Source organism: Schistocerca cancellata, chromosome 2 (assembly GCF_023864275.1).
Source record: "Schistocerca cancellata isolate TAMUIC-IGC-003103 chromosome 2, iqSchCanc2.1, whole genome shotgun sequence".
Taxonomy (NCBI): domain Eukaryota; kingdom Metazoa; phylum Arthropoda; class Insecta; order Orthoptera; family Acrididae; genus Schistocerca; species Schistocerca cancellata.
This window is the reverse complement of record NC_064627.1, coordinates 1,088,130,279-1,088,149,230: the sequence shown is the minus strand read 5'-3', so window position 1 is coordinate 1,088,149,230 and position 18,952 is coordinate 1,088,130,279. Positions and strand designations below refer to the sequence as shown.

Here is an 18,952-nt window from a genome sequence, read left to right as displayed (position 1 = left end):
TACCTCCCTTTCCTGTTCCAGTCGCGTATGGTTCCCGGGAAGAACGACTGTCTGAAAGCCTCCGTGCGCGCTCTAATCTCTCTAATTTTACATTCGTGATCTTCTCGGGAGGTATAAGTAGGGGGAAGCAATACATTCGATACCTCATCCAGAAAAGCACCCTCTCGAAACCTGGCGAGCAAGCTACACCGCGATGCAGAGCGCCTCTCTTGCAGAGTCTGCCACTTGAGTTTGTTAAACATCTCCGTAACGCTATCACGGTTACCAAATAACCCTGTGACGAAACGCGCCGCTCTTCTTTGGATCTTCTCTATCTCCTCCGTCAACCCGATCTGGTACGGATCCCACACTGATGAGCAATACTCAAGTATAGGTCGAACGAGTGTTTTGTAAGCCACCTCCTTTGTTGATGGACTACATTTTCTAAGGACTCTCCCAATGAATCTCAACCTGGTACCCGCCTTACCAACAATTAATTAATTTTTGTCATATGATGACATGTTGGAGACCGTGGCTGTTTTTGAAGACAAATGTTGATGGTGTTAGGACAGCAACCAGCCACAAATTTACTTTGAGTTCCTTTATTCAAAGGAAACCGTTACCGGTTTCGAACCGTTGCGATTCATCATCAGACGGTTTACATGCTTTCTTTCTGACATTTGGTGTGTTTTTTATAGATTAATTGTCGTGAAATCTATAAAAAACACACCAAATGTCAGAAAGAAAGCATGTAAACCGTCTGATGATGAATCGCAACGGTTCGAAACCGGTAACGGTTTCCTTTGAATAAAGGAACTCAAAGTAAATTTGTGGCTGGTTGCTGTCCTAACACCATCAACAATTAATTTTATATGATCATTCCACTTCAAATCGTTCCGCACGCATACTCCCAGATATTTTACAGAAGTAACTGCTACCAGTGTTTGTTCCGCTATCATATAAACATACAATAAAGGATCCTTCTTTCTATGTATTCGCAATGCATTACATTTGTCTATGTTAAGGGTCAGTTGCCACTCCCTGCACCAAGTGCCTATCCGCTGCAGATCTTCCTGCATTTCGCTACAATTTTCTAATGCTGCAACTTCTCTGTATACTACAGCATCATCCGCGAAAAGCGGTCAGGTCAGGTGAGTAGGGAGCCTGAGGAATCACTTCAAAGTTGTTATCACGAAGAAGCTGTTGCGTAACGTTAGCTCGATGTGCGGGTGCGTTGTCTTGGTGAAACAGCACACGCGCAGCTCTTCCCTGACGTTTTTGTTGCAGTGCAGGAAGGAATTTGTTCTTCAAAACATTTTCGTAGGATGTACCTGTTACCGTAGTGCCCTTTGGAACGCAGTGGGTAAGGATTACGCCCTTGCTGTCCCAGAACATGGACACCATAATTTTTCCAGCACTGGCGGTTAACCGAAATTTTTTTGGTGGCGGTGAATCTGTGTGCTTCCATTGAGCTGACTGGCGCTTTGTTTCTGGATTGAAAAATGGCATCCACGTCTCATCCATTGTCACAACCGACGAAAAGAAAGTCCCATTCATGCTGTCGTTGCATGTCAACATTGCTTGGCAACATGCCACACGGGCAGCCATGTGGTCGTCCGTCAGCATTCGTGGCACCCACCTGGATGACACTTCCCGCATTTTCAGGTCGTCATGCAGGATTGGGTGCACAGAACCCACAGAAATGCCAACTCTGGAGGCGATTTGTTCAACAGTCATTCGGCGATCCCCCAAAACAATTATCTCCACTTTCTCGATCATGTCGTCAGACCGGCTTGTGCGAGCCCGAGGTTGTTTCGGTTTGTTGTCACACGATGTTCTGCCTTCATTAAACTGTCGCACCCACGAACGCACTTTCGACACATACATAACTCCATAACCACATGTCTCCTTCAACGCTCGATGAATTTCAATTGGTTTCACACCACGCAAATTCAGAAAACGAATGATTGCACGCTGTTCAAGTAAGGAAAGCGTCGCCATTTTAAGTATTTAAAACAGTTCTCATTCTCGCTGCTGGTGGTAAAATTCCATCTGCCGTACGGTGCTGCCATCTCTGGGACATATTGACAATGAACGCGGCCTCATTTTAAAACAATGCGCATGTTTCTATCTCTTTCCAGTCCGGAGAAAAAAAATCGGAGGCCTTAGAACTTGAATGCACCTCGTAGTAAGGAAGCAATAAAACGTCGTGCCTAGTGACCACATTTTGTTGCATAAACAGTGAAAATGTATTAAGTGATATAGTTTTCTTCCTTTCATTACTTTGCGAAGAGTGTCAGCGAGAAAAAGTTTCCTTAAGGTTTGAAGTTATGTGTAAAAATTTGTTGGAAGCCGCTAAGTGCGCTCATTCTCAAATACTGAATGGATATAATCTGGATAATTTGCCAGCCGTGAATTATGCTGCCTCAATACAAATACTAACTGTAATACTTGCTTTACTGTGTTAAACCTTTAACTTAGGATCGTAGCTTTAATGAGTAGATTACGGCAGTATTTTAAAATTATAAATTCGGTCAGTAATAGGGAATGCAGACTTTCTCCGTGAATCTCGATGATGAAGTTTTCTCGGGTTATAAATTGTGCCAAGGCCTCGTTCTGTGGCAACGATTCGACAAGTTTCCTACTCGTCATCTTCAGGCGATTTCACATGAAGATTACTAGTAGGATACTTATTGAAATGTTGGTGCAGAACGACGCCTAGAGTCGGGTTATAACCCGAGAAAATTCCATCATCGATTAATAACTGTATGAAGTACTGAGAAGCAAATTATTGTTGCCCTCGGATATTGTTAGACACGTAAATTGCTGCTCGGATTGTGAACTTAGCACAAGGTTAACTTTTCAGTAATGTACACTACTGGCCATTAAAATTGCTACACCACGAAGATGGCGTGCTACAGACGCGAAATTAACCGAAAGGAAGAAGATGCTGCGATATGCAAATGATTATCTTTTCAGGGCATTTACACAAGGTTGGCGCCGGTGGCGACACCTACATCGTGCTGACATGAGGAAAGTTTCCTACCGATTTCTCATACACAAACAGCAGTTGATCGGCGTTGCCTGGTGAAAAGTTGTTGTGATGCCTCGTGTAAGGAGGAGAAATGCGTACCATCACGTTTCTGACTTTGATAAAGGTCGAATTGAAGCCTATCGCGATTGCGGTTTATCGTATCGCGACAGTGCTGCTCGCGTTGGTCGAGATCCAATGATTGTTAGCAGAATATGGAATCAGTGGATTCAGGAGTTTAATACGGAACGCCGTGCTGGATTCCAACGGCCTCGTACTACTAGCAGTCGAGATGACAGGCATCTTATCCACATGGCTGTAATGGATTGTGGAGCCACGTCTCGATCCTTGAGTCAACAGATGGGGACGTTTGCAAGACAACAACCATCCGCACGAACAGTTCGATGACGTTTGCAACATAAGGACTATCAGCTCAGAGACCATGGCTGCGGTTACCCTTGACGCTGCATCACGACAGGAGCACCTGAGATGGTGTACTCAACGACGAACCTGGGTGCACGAATGGCAAAACGTCATTTTTTCGGATGAATCCAGGTTCTGTTTACAGTATCACGATGGTCGCATCCGTGTTTGGCGACATCGCGGTGAACGGACATTGGAAGCGTGTATTCGTCATCGCCGTACTGGCGTATCACCCGGCGTGATGGTATGGGGTGCCATTGGTTACACGTCTCGGTGACCTCTTGTTCTCATTGACGGCACTCTGAACAGTGAACGTTACATTGAACGTTACATTTCAGATGTGTTACGACCCGTGGCTCTACCCTTCATTCGATTCCTGCGAAACCCTACATTTCAGCAGGATAATTCACGGCCGCATGTTGCAGGTGCTGTGCGGGCCTTTCTCGATGCAGAAAATGTTCGACTGCTGCCCTGGCCAGCACATTCTCCAGATCTCTCACCAACTGAAAACGTCTGATGAATGGTGGCGGAGCAACTGGCTCGTCACAATACGCCAGTCAGTACTGTTGATGAACTGTGGTATCGTGTTGAAGCTGTATGGGCAGCTGTACCTGTACACGCCATCCAAGCTCTGTTTGACTCAATGCTCAGGCGTATGAAGACCATTATTACGGCCAGAGGTGGTTTTCTGGTTACTGATTTCTCAGGATCTATGCACCCAAATTGCGTGAAAATGTAATCACATGCCAGTTCTAGTATAATATATTTGTCCAATGAATACCCGTTTATCATCTGCATTTCTTCTTGGTGTAGCAATTTTAATGGCCAGTAGTGTAGGATCTGCAGTAGGTTATAAAAGTTTGGGAAGTGGAAACCTAGGAGGGTTGGATCAGGGTTCTGAAAATGTGCATAAATGGCTGCAATTAGGGGCTACACGATGGCAGGCTGTCTGTCTGTGCACAGAATGTGATGTGACATCTGCGGAGGAGAAGGACAACGGCAAGCCGGAGCAGCAGAAGCTGTCCGTGTTGTTAGGAGCGCTGGCCATCCTTAACCCGGATCGGCCGGACCTGGCCCGCACCGCCCCGGAGAAGGTGATGTCGAGCCTGGAGACGGTGCTGGCGTGCGCCGACCGCCTGCCCGCCGACCGGGTCGTGACGGCGCTGGTCGCGCTCGAGCTGTACGCGTGGCAGGTGAAGCTGCCGCCCAACCAGACCCTCCGGCTCACCGACAGCCGCGCCTCGATGTCCGTCGCCGCCGGCGTCAAGGCCGTGCTCTTCAACGTCGCCAAGCAGATCGAGATCGTGTCAGCCGAGGTAGGAGGGGGCTCGCCTCGCTCGCTTCTATGCTACCGCTGCACTTAACTTGCTCTCATTCTGTCGTGTACATAGTTCCGCGTAGTCAGCGCGTACACAACTTTCCCACTAGAGCGCGCCCCGCTAAGTACAACAGCGCAGGCGCAGCGCTCGTCCGTCTCCACACTACGAGATGGCGCTGCCATAGAGACGGACCAAATTCTGCTTCCGCCGATCCGCGTATTAATATGTAACGCAGCCAATGAGATTGCTGCTAACGTAGAACCTTTTCTCCTCGCAGATCACACTCGCACAGTGATACATGAACGTGCGAAGTATTATACAGGGTTATTACAAATGACTGAAGCGATTTCTCAGCTCTACAATAACTTTATTATTTGAGATATTTTCAAAATGCTTTGCACACACATACAAAAACTCAAAAAGTTTTTTTAGGCATTCACAAATGTTCGATATGTGCCCCTTTAGTGATTCGGCGTACATCAAGCCGATAATCAAGTTCCTCCCACACTCGGCGCAGCATGTCCCCATCAATGAGTTCGAAAGCATCGTTGATGCGAGCTCGCAGTTCTGGCACTTTTCTTGGTAGAGGAGGTTTAAACACTGAATCTTTCACATAACCCCACAGAAAGAAATCGCATGGGGTTAAGTCGGGAGAGCGTGGAGGCCATGACATGAATTGCTGATCATGATCTCCACCACGACCGCTCCATCGGTTCTCCAATCTCCTGTTTAAGACATGCCGAACATCATGATGGAAGTGTGATGGAGCACCATCTTGTTGAAAGATGAAGTCGGCGCTGTCGGTCTCCAGTTGTGGCATGAGCCAATTTTCCGCGGGCTACGCGTGAAACTTGCCCGCATGGGTTCATTCGTTTCTTCGCTCACTGCAGGCCGACCCGTTGATTTCCCCTTACAGAGGCATCCAGAAGCTTTAACTGCGCATACCATCGCCGAATGGAGTTAGCAGTTGATGGATCTTTGTTGAACTTCGTCCTGAAGTGTCGTTGCACTGTTATGACTGACTGATGTGAGTGCATTTCAAGCACGACATACGCTTTCTCGGCTCCTGTCGCCATTTTGTCTCACTGCGCTCTCGAGCGCTCTGACGGCAGAAACCTGAAGTGCGGCTTCAGCCGAACAAAACTTTATGAGTTTTTCTACGTATCTGTAGTGTGTCGTGACCATATGTCAATGAATGGAGCTACAGTGAATTTATGAAATCGCTTCAATCATTTTTAATAGCCCTGTAACGAGTGTACAGACCTCCAATTAGTCAGTCTTCATTTGTCTGCACCAGTCTGTACCAGTCTGCATTAGTCTGCATTAGTCTGTACCAGTCTGTACGAGTTCTACATTTGTCTTTACCAGTCTATAGTCAAGTTTCAGTCTGAGCCTAATAAGATTACCATATGCCTGTACATAGCCATGAAGATAAATGTATAGACACTTTTGTCAAGTATCAGAGATATATGTGAGAATAAGATTAACGTACCCATACCAAAGCAACTTCAGATTGTCAATTGTAAATAGCATCTAGAACGAAGTTAAGAAATTTTTATGCTTGTTATTATTTTAATAAATGTGTGTGAAAATTAATCAAGTTCTGTTTAAAGTTGGTCACCGTCAATCTGTTACTCTAAGCGTGCAAGTGGCATTTCTATCGTCTGACCTAACGGCAGAAGATAAACACGCCACGATAAGACCACGAGACATATTGCTGACACTCGCCTACTTTGTTAGAGCGACAAGTCAAATAATCTGATGGTGTGTGTACTGAAGGTCTTAAAGTACGCACACCACACATTCTAAACATCATTCTTGTGTAAAATCGTCTCGGTCAGATTCGAGTTCAGACTCGAGCTTCCCAACATCGACATCTTCTGCCTTAAGAGATGAGAGGCTAGGCGCGAAAACTGCTTCTTTTACAGTGGCGTTCAGGCTTCTGATTGGTCAGATGACATCGCTCGGAATTTTAACTTCTTTTGGCGGTGAAGTTATCTGGATGGAGGAATTTGAATGCACAAAAGCAGCAAAATGGTAATGCTGCAATATGTCCTCTTTCCCCCGGAGGGCCACGACTGCGAGGTGGACGGGGAGCGGATACACGAACCAGCTGTCCCTGTTAAGAGTGACGATTTTTGGCTGCATTTCTTTGAAGGCGTTTCGTCTCAAGTGCTCATCTCCAGGCACCACTCAATAACCTCCACCTCTGTTGAAGTTGTTATTACACATTCGAATTTCTGTGCCATTTCTTTTATTACAGGACTATTACACCTTGCATTATCTAGGCGTGTATTTAATCCACTATTCTGTTATTCCACATCCTCCTGTCCTCTCACTCTGCTCATCTCTTCCTCCTCACCTACCTGTATCCAACTCCTTCTTCCCCTTCTCTGTCTGTCCATCACACCCTCCCCCCCCCACCCCCCATCCCTCTACGTTATACCCTCACCCCAGTACGAGGTTGCTGGTTCTTCACCTCGCATTATTTCTTCCCAGATAGAAAGTAATATGGGTAGAAAGTTTGCTTGAAATCGATACAGGGGTTTAGGAGGACCAGTGCTTTTGCCTGCTTACGCATTTAACATATTTCACACATATTTGTGCACATACGTCACCTGTCTCTCTAGCGAATTTCTCCCTGCACTTTAGTTTTCACCCGTCTCAATGTTTATGACATCGCACTTCTGAATAAGGTGTCGCACAATTATATATTTTTTCAGGTGCATACAGTGGTATATGTCAAAATGGTATATGCGAAATGTGTTGCGAATGGAGTTAGTAGTAAACAAGTAATATTTTAAAAAGTTGTGCATGATGCGACATTTTTCACTCATTTCAGTGTTTATGTTCTCATATCTCCTATTCTATGTGATGGAAAATGATATATTTTTGCAAGTACATTCGCTGGTATATGTAAATACTGTTTGCGAAATGTGTTGCCAATACATGTAGTAGTAAAGAAGTGACATATTAGAAGGTCATGCCTGATGGCGTAGTTTTATTACACGAGCAGCGAAAATGTAGTAAGCGATCATTTTTTTCCTTTCTTTTTGTGGAGGATGTCAGTGATAAAATGCCTCGTAAAGGTTTGAAATTATGTTTAAAGGCGGTAGCAAGTAACTAAATACTCTCATTCTCAAATTTTGGATGGATATAGTCTGGCTGTCTGGGCATCGTGAACTACGCTTCTTATACCCCCGCAGAGGTTCCTTCCAGACAGTAAGTGGTAAGTGTACCAAGCTTGACTGAAATCGATCCAAAGGTTTAGGAGAAGATGTGGAACTACATACATGGATCCACTATTTATAATATGTATGGATACCATTAGGTTGATGCATGGCAGAGGACCTTCGTTTCCTCAGAGTTGATCCTATGCCCTTCGAAGCCTGTTTTCCACTATGGTTGATATCTCAATATTTCTATATCTGATGTTCCTTTATGTTCAGCGCAGTGCACTTGCACGATGCGAATTGAAAGTCCTATGTATCCAAGAGCAGATATAGACTCAGATCACAATGTACTACTGATGAAGAGTAGGCGGAAGTGAGCGATCAGTCAGGAAGAATCAATAAGCAAAGGAGTGGGATACGGAAGTACTAAGGAACAGCTCAGTAGGCAGTACAGTTGAAGGCGAATGGAAATCACGGAAGTTGTAAAGGAAAACACATTCACAAAGAAGGCAACTGTAAAGAAACCGTAGGTAACGGAATAATACTTCAGTTAATTGATGAAAGAAGGAAGTACAAAAATGTTCAGGGAAGCAAGACTGAAGAAAAATCAAGACACGTTGATGCGATTTGTCGATCTGGAAAAAGCGTTCGACAGTGTAAAATGGTGCAAGATGGTCGAAATTCTGAGAAAAATAGGGGTAAGCTATATGGAGAGGTGGGTAATATACAAAATGTACAAGAGCCAAGAGGGAACAATAAGAGTGGACGCCCGAGAATGAAGTTCTCGGATTAAAAATGTGTAAGACGGGGATGTAGTCTTTAACCCCTGCTGTTCAATCTATACATCGAAGAAGGAAGGTTCAGGTGTGGAATTAAAATTCAAGGTGAAAAGATTTCAATGATACGATTCGCTGATGACATTGTTGTCCTGAGTGAAAGTGAAGAGGAATTACATGATCTGTTGAATGGAGTGAACAGTCTGATCGGTACAGAAAACGAACTGAAACTAAATCGAAGAAAGACGAAAGTAATTAAAAGCAGCAGAAATGAGAAAGCGAGAAAGTTAACATCCGGGTCGATGGCCGCGAAGTAGATGAGATTAAGGAATTCTACCTAGGCACCAAAATAACCATTGACGGACGGAGCAAGGAGGACATCAATGGCAGACTAGCACTGTCAAGAAGGGCATTCCTAGCCATCAGATGTCTTCTAGTATCAGACATAGATCTTAATTTGAAGACTAAATTTCTATGATTGTACGCCTGGAGCACAGCAATGTGTGGTAGTGAAACATGGACTGTGGAAAATCCGAAACAGAAGGGAATCTAAGCATTTCCGATGTGGTGCTACAGACGAATGTTGAGGATTTGGTGGACTGATCAGGTAAGGATGAGGAAGTCTGCGCAGCATCGGAGAGGAAAAAAATATATGGGAAACACTGAAAATATGATGGAACAGGATGATAGGACAGCATTAAGACATGAGGGAATGACTTCCATAGGACTAGAGGAAGCTATAGACGGCAAAAACTTAGAGGTAGACTGAGACTGGAATACATCAGGAAATAATTGAGGACGTAGGTAGCAAGTGCTACTCTGAGATGAAGTGGTTGGCACAGGAGAGGAATTCGTGGCGGGCCGCATCAAACCAGTCAGGAGACTAAAAAAAAGAAAAGTAATCCTCGTCACATTCACATGGCACATTGTACACAGGAGGTACACGCAAATCCAGGTTGACTTTCTCTGGACGCATCATATCCTCAATTTTCCGCGGAGTCGGAAAACTGTTCTAATACCATACTTATGTAATACGAGCCTCCCAATTTAGCTCGAGATTGCTCCACAGAACGGGACGAATGCTATGGATATGTCTTTTTCCGATGGCTGGGTGGGCGTACGGCTTCGTTTAACAGCAAATACAGTTCTAATCCGATATAGTCTGTGTTCGTTTTTCGTGTACACATTCTTTAAGTGTTTGAGTTCATATCCAAAGTGATGACGGTCTGGAACTGTCTGCTCTCTGTGCGATAAAGTGCCCGGTACAGAATGCTTTGAAGCTAGATAGTACGAACTACTCTTATTTAAATAAAGATCTGCGCGAGACTGCTTTCTGACACAGAATGACCGAATCGTGCATCCAGTATGCGATCCACAGGCACGTCCTAAAATGGCACCTTGCTTTACGTTTCTACGTCCAAAGTAAATCTGATGTGAGGGTGTGTGTAGTTCATCTGGTCCCAGTACCAATGCCACATTAAAAAGCTCCTGCCCACATACCTATAAAAATGAGTTGGGTGGAAAGTAGTACAATGTACTTACCGTACTTCCATATCTTCCATGAAGAAGTTAACGATAGCCGGTGATAACGGAGAGCCCATAGCCGTACCATCGGTCATTTCTTGATATTTTACACTGTACAGGAAGTAACTAGCAATCAAGACGTGTTGAAAAAGTTTGGTAATGCCATGGAGACTTTCTCCGGCAACTGCTGCCCGTAATTTGACAAATGAAGAGATCACGTCTTATTCTATTTTTAGTTAGGTGATGAGTCTTATGTGGTAAGCACTTCATCTCAGAGTAGTACGCAACGTCTCCATTTACCAGTTCTTCGCATCTCAATCTTCGTTTTCCGGTACAATTTTTAACCCCCTGTGTCTGCCTCTAGTACAGTGGTTCCCAGCCTTTCCTAGACCATTAGCACTGAATGCCATCAGACATTAGCTAGTACCCTCGTCCCCCATCGCCTGTCGCCCCCCCCCCCCCACCCCCCTCCACGTTATCACCATCTTTAGCACCTAGCACTGTAGAACGAAAGAATTTTCTTGGATCACTTTATTTTTTAAATGATGCAACATGTATGACATTCAGTTTGTGTGTGTGTGTGTGTGTGTGTGTGTGTGTGTGTGTATTTGTTAGAATGAATGAAGAAGAAATTCTTGGTGCATCGCAACTGCTACCCATAACTCTTTCTCAGATTCTGAAAAGAAAGCTATCCAACCACAGTGAGGGTAGACATACTTCCCCTGCATTACTCCTCTCTATTGCGGCACTTGCTTGATCCCCACACTGCAACCCTGTTTAAAACCAACCAAGTTAAAAAAAATGGCTCTGAGCACTATGGGACTTAACATCTGAGGTCATCAGTCCCATAGAACTTAGAACTACTTAAACCTAACTAACCTAAGGACATCACACACATCCATGCCCGAGGCAGGATTCGAACCTGCGACCGTAGCAGTCGCGCGGTTCCAGACTGAAGCGCCTAGAACCGCTCGGCCACACCGGCCGGCCCAAGTTAAAAGGTGTGCACTACGCTTACTGTTCGTAAATCACTTGATAGCTGCACTCCTTACTTCTGAAATGGCAGAAAGAAACTGAAAGACTCGTGGCTGTTAATGCTTCGTGTCTGACCTCAGACACTAATAGCAATAATAATAATAATAATAATAATAATAATAATAATAATAATAATGCTGTGTCCAGCACTATAGTAGTCATGTGTCATGCAGTCAATTAGTTCATTTATCTGTTTCGAAGCAAGTAATGAAGCAATTTCTGGACTACTATAGGTACTATCTACAATTTGGAGAAGATATTTTCTTGAGATATTTAGCATTTGTTACCTACTTGTCTCACTTTTATCGTCAGCGATGTATGGAACAAAGCACAACATACGCTTGTGGTGGGTGGACTATGTGAGGAACCTGTAACCTCCACTACACTGATGATGCTGAGACAAAGTATTTAGCATGCGGGAGGACGACGGTTCAATCCCGCGTCCGGCCATCCTGATTTAGGTTTTCCGTGATTTCCCTAAATCGCTCCATGCAAATGCCGGGATGGTTCCTTTCAAAGGGCACGGCCGACTTCCTTCCCCGTCCTTCCCTAATCCGATGAGACCGATGACCTCGCTGTCTGGTCACCTTCCCCAAAGAACCGAACCCAACAAAGTATTTATTGATAAGTTATACAAACAAAATTAGAGTCTTGCTAAATTGTGATAATAGTAATGATGATTTGAAAATAATTTAGTTTCGTGACTGAAACAGAATGGAATCGTTTAGCTTTTACCCCTGAGATCATTTTACCCCCGAGGTTGGGAATGAATGCTGTAATACTAGGGAAGTTGTTCCCTTGTAACAGTTTTCTTGGCCCCGCCGATGAAATGCGACCTCGGATACAGCATGTGCTATAGCTGCTCTGGTATACGAGGACAGGAGCCTTTCTCGGGACCGCGAATGATGGAGTGATCTTCCATTAATCCTCCTAAGTGGTCGTGGTCGCGGCCTGCTATGGTCGGTTGAAAGCCAGTGATTTTCCAGTCGTGGTTTCCAGCACCTGTTGGAAAATAACTCTGAACAACGCTGGCGGGAAGCAGCTGTTTGGTGAAGAATGTTGTTAGTGCGAGCACGAACTGGCCAATGGAAATGTCTGAATTCTCTTCCCGAGTATGACTGCCTGGAAGGGCTAAATGCTAAATGAAATTTTGGAAAGCTGCTTGAAGCTAGTAAAATCGAGAGGTCAGGCACAGACCTAATCACAGCTATCTAGAGATCCCGATGGAATACGGAATTGGCGACTATATTTCACGAGAGACGGGGCTGCAGTTAAGTATTGTGTTTCCAGTAGAGAAACGGTAACAGAGGAATAGGTCTGTCAAGAGAGGTCAGTGACTTTCACTAGTCATTGGATGTCACCTTAGCAACAAATCCATTCGGACATTTCAGTCCTTCTTAAACTGCCCATGTTGACTATTAGCGGCTCTGGAGTGGAAAAACGAAGGAACAACGACAGGTAAACCACGACCAGGCCGAGAACATGTACAGGTATTGGCGGACAGAGACTCTCGAGCATTGCGGACGGTGGTTGTGAGAAACCGTATGAAATCAGAGGAAGAGGTCGCTCGTGAGCTCCAAACTGCTACCAGAAATTCGTCTAGCGGAGTAACTGTTCGTAGGGAATTAAAGAGAACAGGGTACAATGGACGCGACGCGCCTAAAAGCCTCAAAAAAAATGGCTCTGAGCGCTATGGGACTTAACATCTATGGTCATCAGTCCCCTAGAACTACTTAAACCTAACTAACCTAAGGACATCACACAACACCCAGTCATCACGAGGCAGAGAAAATCCCTTACCCCGCCGGGAATCGAACCCGGGAACCCGGGCGTGGGAAGCGAGAACGCTACCGCACGACCACGAGCTGCGGACCTCCTAAAGGCCTCACATTTCTGTAATCAATATTGAGCGATGTTCGAGGTGGCCTGAAGAGCGACGTCACTGCAAAGTGGATAATATGTAACTCTTTTTTAAAAATCGTTTCTGACAACGTTTTATTGTTATCTTACGAACTGACAGAATTAAGATTCTGATTTGGGAATGATTTGACGCTTCATAAACACTGGAGAGCCAAAGAAACTCGTACACCTGACTAATATCGCGTAGGGTCCCTGCTATGAAGCAGAACTGCCGCAACACGACGTGGCGTGGACTCGACTAATGTCTGAAGTAGTGCTGGAGGGAATTGATACCATGAATCCTGCAGGGCTGTCCATAAATCCGTAAGACTACGAGGGGATGGGGGTTCTTTCTGAACAGCACGTTGCAAGGCATCCCAGATATGCCACAATAACGTTCATGTCTGGGGAGTTTGGTGGCCAGCGGAAGTGTTTAAACTCTGAAGAGTGTTCCTGCAGCCATTCTGTAGCAATTCTGGACGTGTAGGGTGTGGCATTGTGCTGCTGGAACTGCTCAAGTCCGTCGGTACGCACAATGGACATGGATGGATGCAGATCATCAGACAGGATGCTTAAGTACGTGTCACTTGCCAGAGTCGCATCTAGACGTATCAGGGGTCTCAATCACTCTAGTTGCACACTTTCCACACCACTACAGAGCCTCCACCAGCTTGAACCGTCCCCTGCCGACATGCAGATTCCATGGATGACTATTAGCGGACCCGTACACGTCCATCCGCTCGATAGAATTGGAAACGAGACTCGTCGGTCCAGACAACATGTTTCCAGTCATCAACAGTCCAATGTCGGTGTTGACGGGCGCAGGAGAGACGTAAAGCTTTGTGTCCTTCAATCATCAAGGGTACACGAGTGGGCCTTTGCTCCGAAAGCCCATACCGATGATGTTTGGTTGGATGGTTCGTACGCTGACACTTGTTGATGGCTCAGCATTGAAATCTGCAACAATTTGCGGAGGGGCTGCACTTCTGTAACGCTCAACGATTCTCATCAGTCGTCGTTGGTCCCGTTGTTGCAAGATGTTTTTCCAGACGCAGCGATGTCGGAGATTTGATGTTTTACCCGATACTTGATATTCACGGTACACTCGCGAAATGGTCGTAAGGGAAAATCCCCACTTCATCACTACCTTGGAGATGCTGGGTCCCATCGCTCGTGCGCCGACTATAAGACGACGTTCAAACTCACTTAAATCTTGATAACCTGCCATTGTAGCAGCAGTAACCGATGTAACAACTGCTACAGTCACTTGTTGTCTTATACAGGCGTTGCCGACCGCAGCGCCGTGTTTGTCTGTTTACATATTTGTGCATTTGAATACGCATGCCTATAGAGTTTCTTTGGCACTTAAGCGTAGTTCATTGTGCTAGGCGTTACTGAGAGGTCGACTCCGTGTAGTGGGATGCCTCTTTTGTCCTTCTACTGTTGCTTCCTTCTTTACCAGGTTTTGGCGCGGTGTGTTGCTGCCTCTTGAAGTTGACAGGGGTCCGTCGGTTTTTTGTTATTGTTAAACGATTTTTTGACCGGTCTGGTTGCGGACTTCACCACAGTTTCTTTAAAGGTTTGCTTAAAAATTTATAGAAATTTCTTCATAGTTTGGTATTTGAAAAAATCAGCCAACCAGTTGCAAACCAAATGTTTATTTGACCCTTGACCTAGCTTTCTGTATTTGTAAAAATATCTTTTTCGGAAAGGGTGGGCCCTAAACATGAATATAAACCCTTACAAACTATTTTTATATACGCAACAAAGTATTACTAATAGAAAAATAATTGTGAGGTAATGTTACTTATTTGTTACATCACATGGTGGTAAGTTACATTAACTGAAGCTGGGAAGCTCCTGTCGTATATAAAATTGATATGAAAACGAGAAACGTCACGTCATGGCTTAAGACAGGAGGCAGATTACATTCAACGTACGTTAGAATAAATGCATAAATGTATTCGCCCACAGGTAAAGGTTGTTTTCTACACAAAATTATAGCAGGAGCCCAAAGAATAAAATATGTTATCAAGCCAGAGACAGAGGCCAGCTGTTCAAAAGTACAGGATCAATCGATAAGGAAAAATTGGGATACAGAGGGCGCTAAATACATGAGCGTAAGACCCACGCCTTGCTTGAGTAACAGTATTTAACATTAAAGTAAGAATGAAAATTTCTTCTACGAGGCTCCTAATAATGCAATAAATTTACAGGTGTATACTACGTATAAAATGTCTAATACATTTGCTAACAGAGTAATTGTGTACGTAAATTCAGCTTGCAGAAGCTAGAGTTCTATTTACAAAGGACCACTGTTGCAAACACGTGGGGAAAGAAGAGCAAATACGAGCTAAAGAAACGCCACTAGAAAGAGAAACTTCCGCTTACCACTATGGAAGCTTAAGCGCTAAGGAAGAACTGAAATGCAGTGGGCGCTATTTTCTCATATCGCTCCCCTAGATAGAAACCGTAACTTCTCAGAGTGTAGAAGCTGACAGGCGGCGTGCGGTGTGTGGGTGATTATCCATGTGGTGTAGATCTGAAGCTATGAATCACAATATACGCTGTTCCAATCTGTTGGTAGGGTTCAGGTTTGGCGACAGAACGTTTCCTGCCACCACATCTTGTGTCAACAGTGAAGGGGACCGATGACCTCGTAGTTTGGTCCCTTTCCCCCTCTTTTAAACCAACCAACCAACAGTGAAGTACGGAGGAGGTGGTGCTACATTATGGAACTGTGTTTCGTAGTAGGGTGGGGTCTCCTTGCTGTACCAAGAAACCGCTAAATGCGGTTGGATATGGTTACACTTTGCAGTAGCGTGTACTGATCTTATTAGAGGAGCAATTCGGAGACGATGTTTGTTAAATCAATATGACAGTGCACTGTGTCATGATAGAATCTGTTACACAATGATTTGTATACCGTAACATCACTGAAATGGACTAACCTGCCTCGAGTCCCAACCTGAACCTAATGGAATACCTTCGTGATGAATTAGAGTGGCGACGCCACATATCAGCGTCTATCAGTACCTTCTCTGGTTTTGGCTGTTGAGGAAGAGTGGTCTTCCATTCCTTTAATACCTTAAGACACCTCTCTGAAGGTGTCCCCAGCACTGTTCAAGCCGTCATAAAGGCGAAGGCTTAGCAAACCAGTAACAGGTTTCCGGTCACTTTTTCTTAGATACTGTAAGAATCGAGCCCTCTGAGGTGCTATTTCAATGGGTGCTTCTGAAGTCGGTACTAACCATGCTCTGTTTCAAATACGAAAAACCTACGACAAGCCCAAAATGTGTTTGTTAAAATTCATGGGGAACCTTCAGCTGTTCTATGTTTTGCACAATTCGCTTTGCTACTACTTTCTGTCAAATGACCGTTATCCACCATAAGCTGGCATGACCGGCTAGAAAGTTATACCGAGTTTCCGGGGCGTGAATACGAACTGACGCATTTACGATTTTCTGGGTGAGTGTTGTGAATCACTGAACGAGTGCATTCTCGCTAGGCATGTATGTTTCTCTGTCCAGCGTTCAGATGTCGGAATCTTTCTGAAAGTAGTTACATTGATACACGGTATTTATTAGTGTTGTAGGAGTAGTGACAATTTCAAGTCTGTCACGCGGGTTGAAAGGAGATCGGTACCGTTATTTAAACCGAATTAATAGCGCAGCGTCGCAGACAATTCACCCAAGTGCATGAAAAAATTGGTAAACGCCTCAGGTTTTCCTGCCTGATCCTAAAATTAAAATATGTATTTCTGCGATCCATCTGTCCGCCAACAGACCATTGTCCTACGCTGAAAAGCCAAATCAACTGGTATAGGCATGCGTATTCAAATACAGAGATACGTGAAAAGGCACAATACGGCACCGCGGTCGGCAAAGCCCATATAAGACAAGTGTCTAGCGCAGTTGTTAGATCGGTCACTGCTGATAAAATGGCACGTTATCAAGATTTAAGTGAGTTTGAACGTTGTCTTGTAGTCGCCGCACGAACGATGGGACACAGCATCACCGAGGTAGCGATGAAGTGGGGATTTTCCCGTACGACCATTTCACGAGTGTATCGTGAATATCAACAGTCCGGTAAAACATCAAATCTCCGACATCGCTGCGGCCGGAAAAAGATTCTGCAAGGACGTGACGAACGACGACCATAGAGAATCGTTCAACGTGACAGAAGTGCAACCCTCCCGCGAAATGCTGCAGAATTCAAATGCTGGGCCATAAAGAGGTGTCAGCGTGCGAACCATCCAACGAAACATCATCGATATGGGCTTTCGGAGCCGAAGGCCTACTTGTGTACCCTTGATTGCTGAACGACACAAAGCTTTATGCCTTCCCTGGGCCCGTCAACACCGACATTGGACTGTTGATCACTGGAAACTTGTTGCCTGGTCGGACTAGACTCGTTTCGAATTGTATCGAATGGATTGTCGTGTACGGTTATGGAGACAACCTCATGAATCCATGGAAACTTCATGTCAGCAGGGGAATGTTCAAACTGGTGGAGGCTCTGCAATGGTGTGGGGTGTATGAAGTTGGAGTGATATGGCACCCCTGATACGTCTAGATACGACTCTGACAGGTGGCACGTAAGCATCCTGTCTGATCACCAGTATCCATTCATGTCCATTGTGCATTCCGACGGATTTGGGAAATTCCAGCAGGACAACGTGGCACCTCACACTTCTAGAATTGCTACTGAGTGGCTCCAGGAACATTCTTTCGAGTTTAAACACTTTCCCTGGCCACCAAGCTACCCAGCATATGTGGGAATCCTTGCAATGTGCTGTACGAAAGAGATCTGCACCCTCTCGCACTATGACGGATTTATGGACAGGCCTGTAGGATTCATGATGTCAAGTCTTTCCAGCACCGCTTCAGATATTAGTCGAGTCCATGCCACGTCGAGATGCGGCACCTCTGCGTATTCGCGGGGTCCCTACACTACATTAGGCAGGGGTACCAGTGTTTTTGCTCTCTAGTGTATACGGACCTGCGTGCTGTACACGGCGCACTCGTACGCAGTGATACACTCCTGGAAATTGTAATAAGAACACCGTGAATTCATTGTCCCAGGAAGGGGAAACTTTATTGACACATTCCTGGGGTCAGATACATCACATGATCACACTGACAGAACCACAGGCACATAGACACAGGCAACAGAGCATGCACAATGTCGGCACTAGTACAGTGTATATCCACCTTTCGCAGCAATGCAGGCTGCTATTCTCCCATGGAGACGATCGTAGAGATGCTGGATGTAGTCCTGTGGAACGGCTTGCCATGCCATTTCCACCTGGCGCCTCAGTTGGACCAGCGTTCGTGCTGGACGTGCAGACCGCGTGAGACGACTCTTCACCCAGTCCCAAACATGCTCAATGGGGGACAGATCCGGAGATCTTGCTGGCCAGGGTAGTTGACTTACACCTTCTAGAGCACGTTGGGTGGCACGGGATACATGCGGACGTGCATTGTCCTGTTGGAACAGCAAGTTCCCTTGCCGGTCTAGGAATGGTAGAACGATGGGTTCGATGACGGTTTGGACGTACCGTGCACTATTCAGTGTCCCCTCGACGATCACCAGTGGTGTACGGCCAGTGTAGGAGATCGCTCCCCACACCATGATGCCGGGTGTTGGCCCTGTGTGCCTCGGTCGTATGCAGTCCTGATTGTGGCGCTCACCTGCACGGCGCCAAACACGGATACGACCATCATTGGCAACAAGGCAGAAGCGACTCTCATCGCTGAAGACGACACGTCTCCATTCGTCCCTCCATTCACG

At 45.4% G+C, this 18,952-nt stretch overlaps 1 protein-coding gene across 1 annotated transcript in view; it reads left to right on the top strand.

The window, feature by feature from the left end:
• The window catches only part of LOC126161231 (adhesion G protein-coupled receptor E3-like), a 140,727-nt gene that overhangs the window by 21,388 nt on the left and 100,387 nt on the right, over positions 1–18,952 (top strand). The window contains exon 4 of the mRNA XM_049916973.1: positions 4,397–4,749. Coding sequence (XP_049772930.1) covers positions 4,397–4,749 — 353 coding nt within the window. The remainder of the gene's footprint in view (positions 1–4,396; positions 4,750–18,952) is intronic.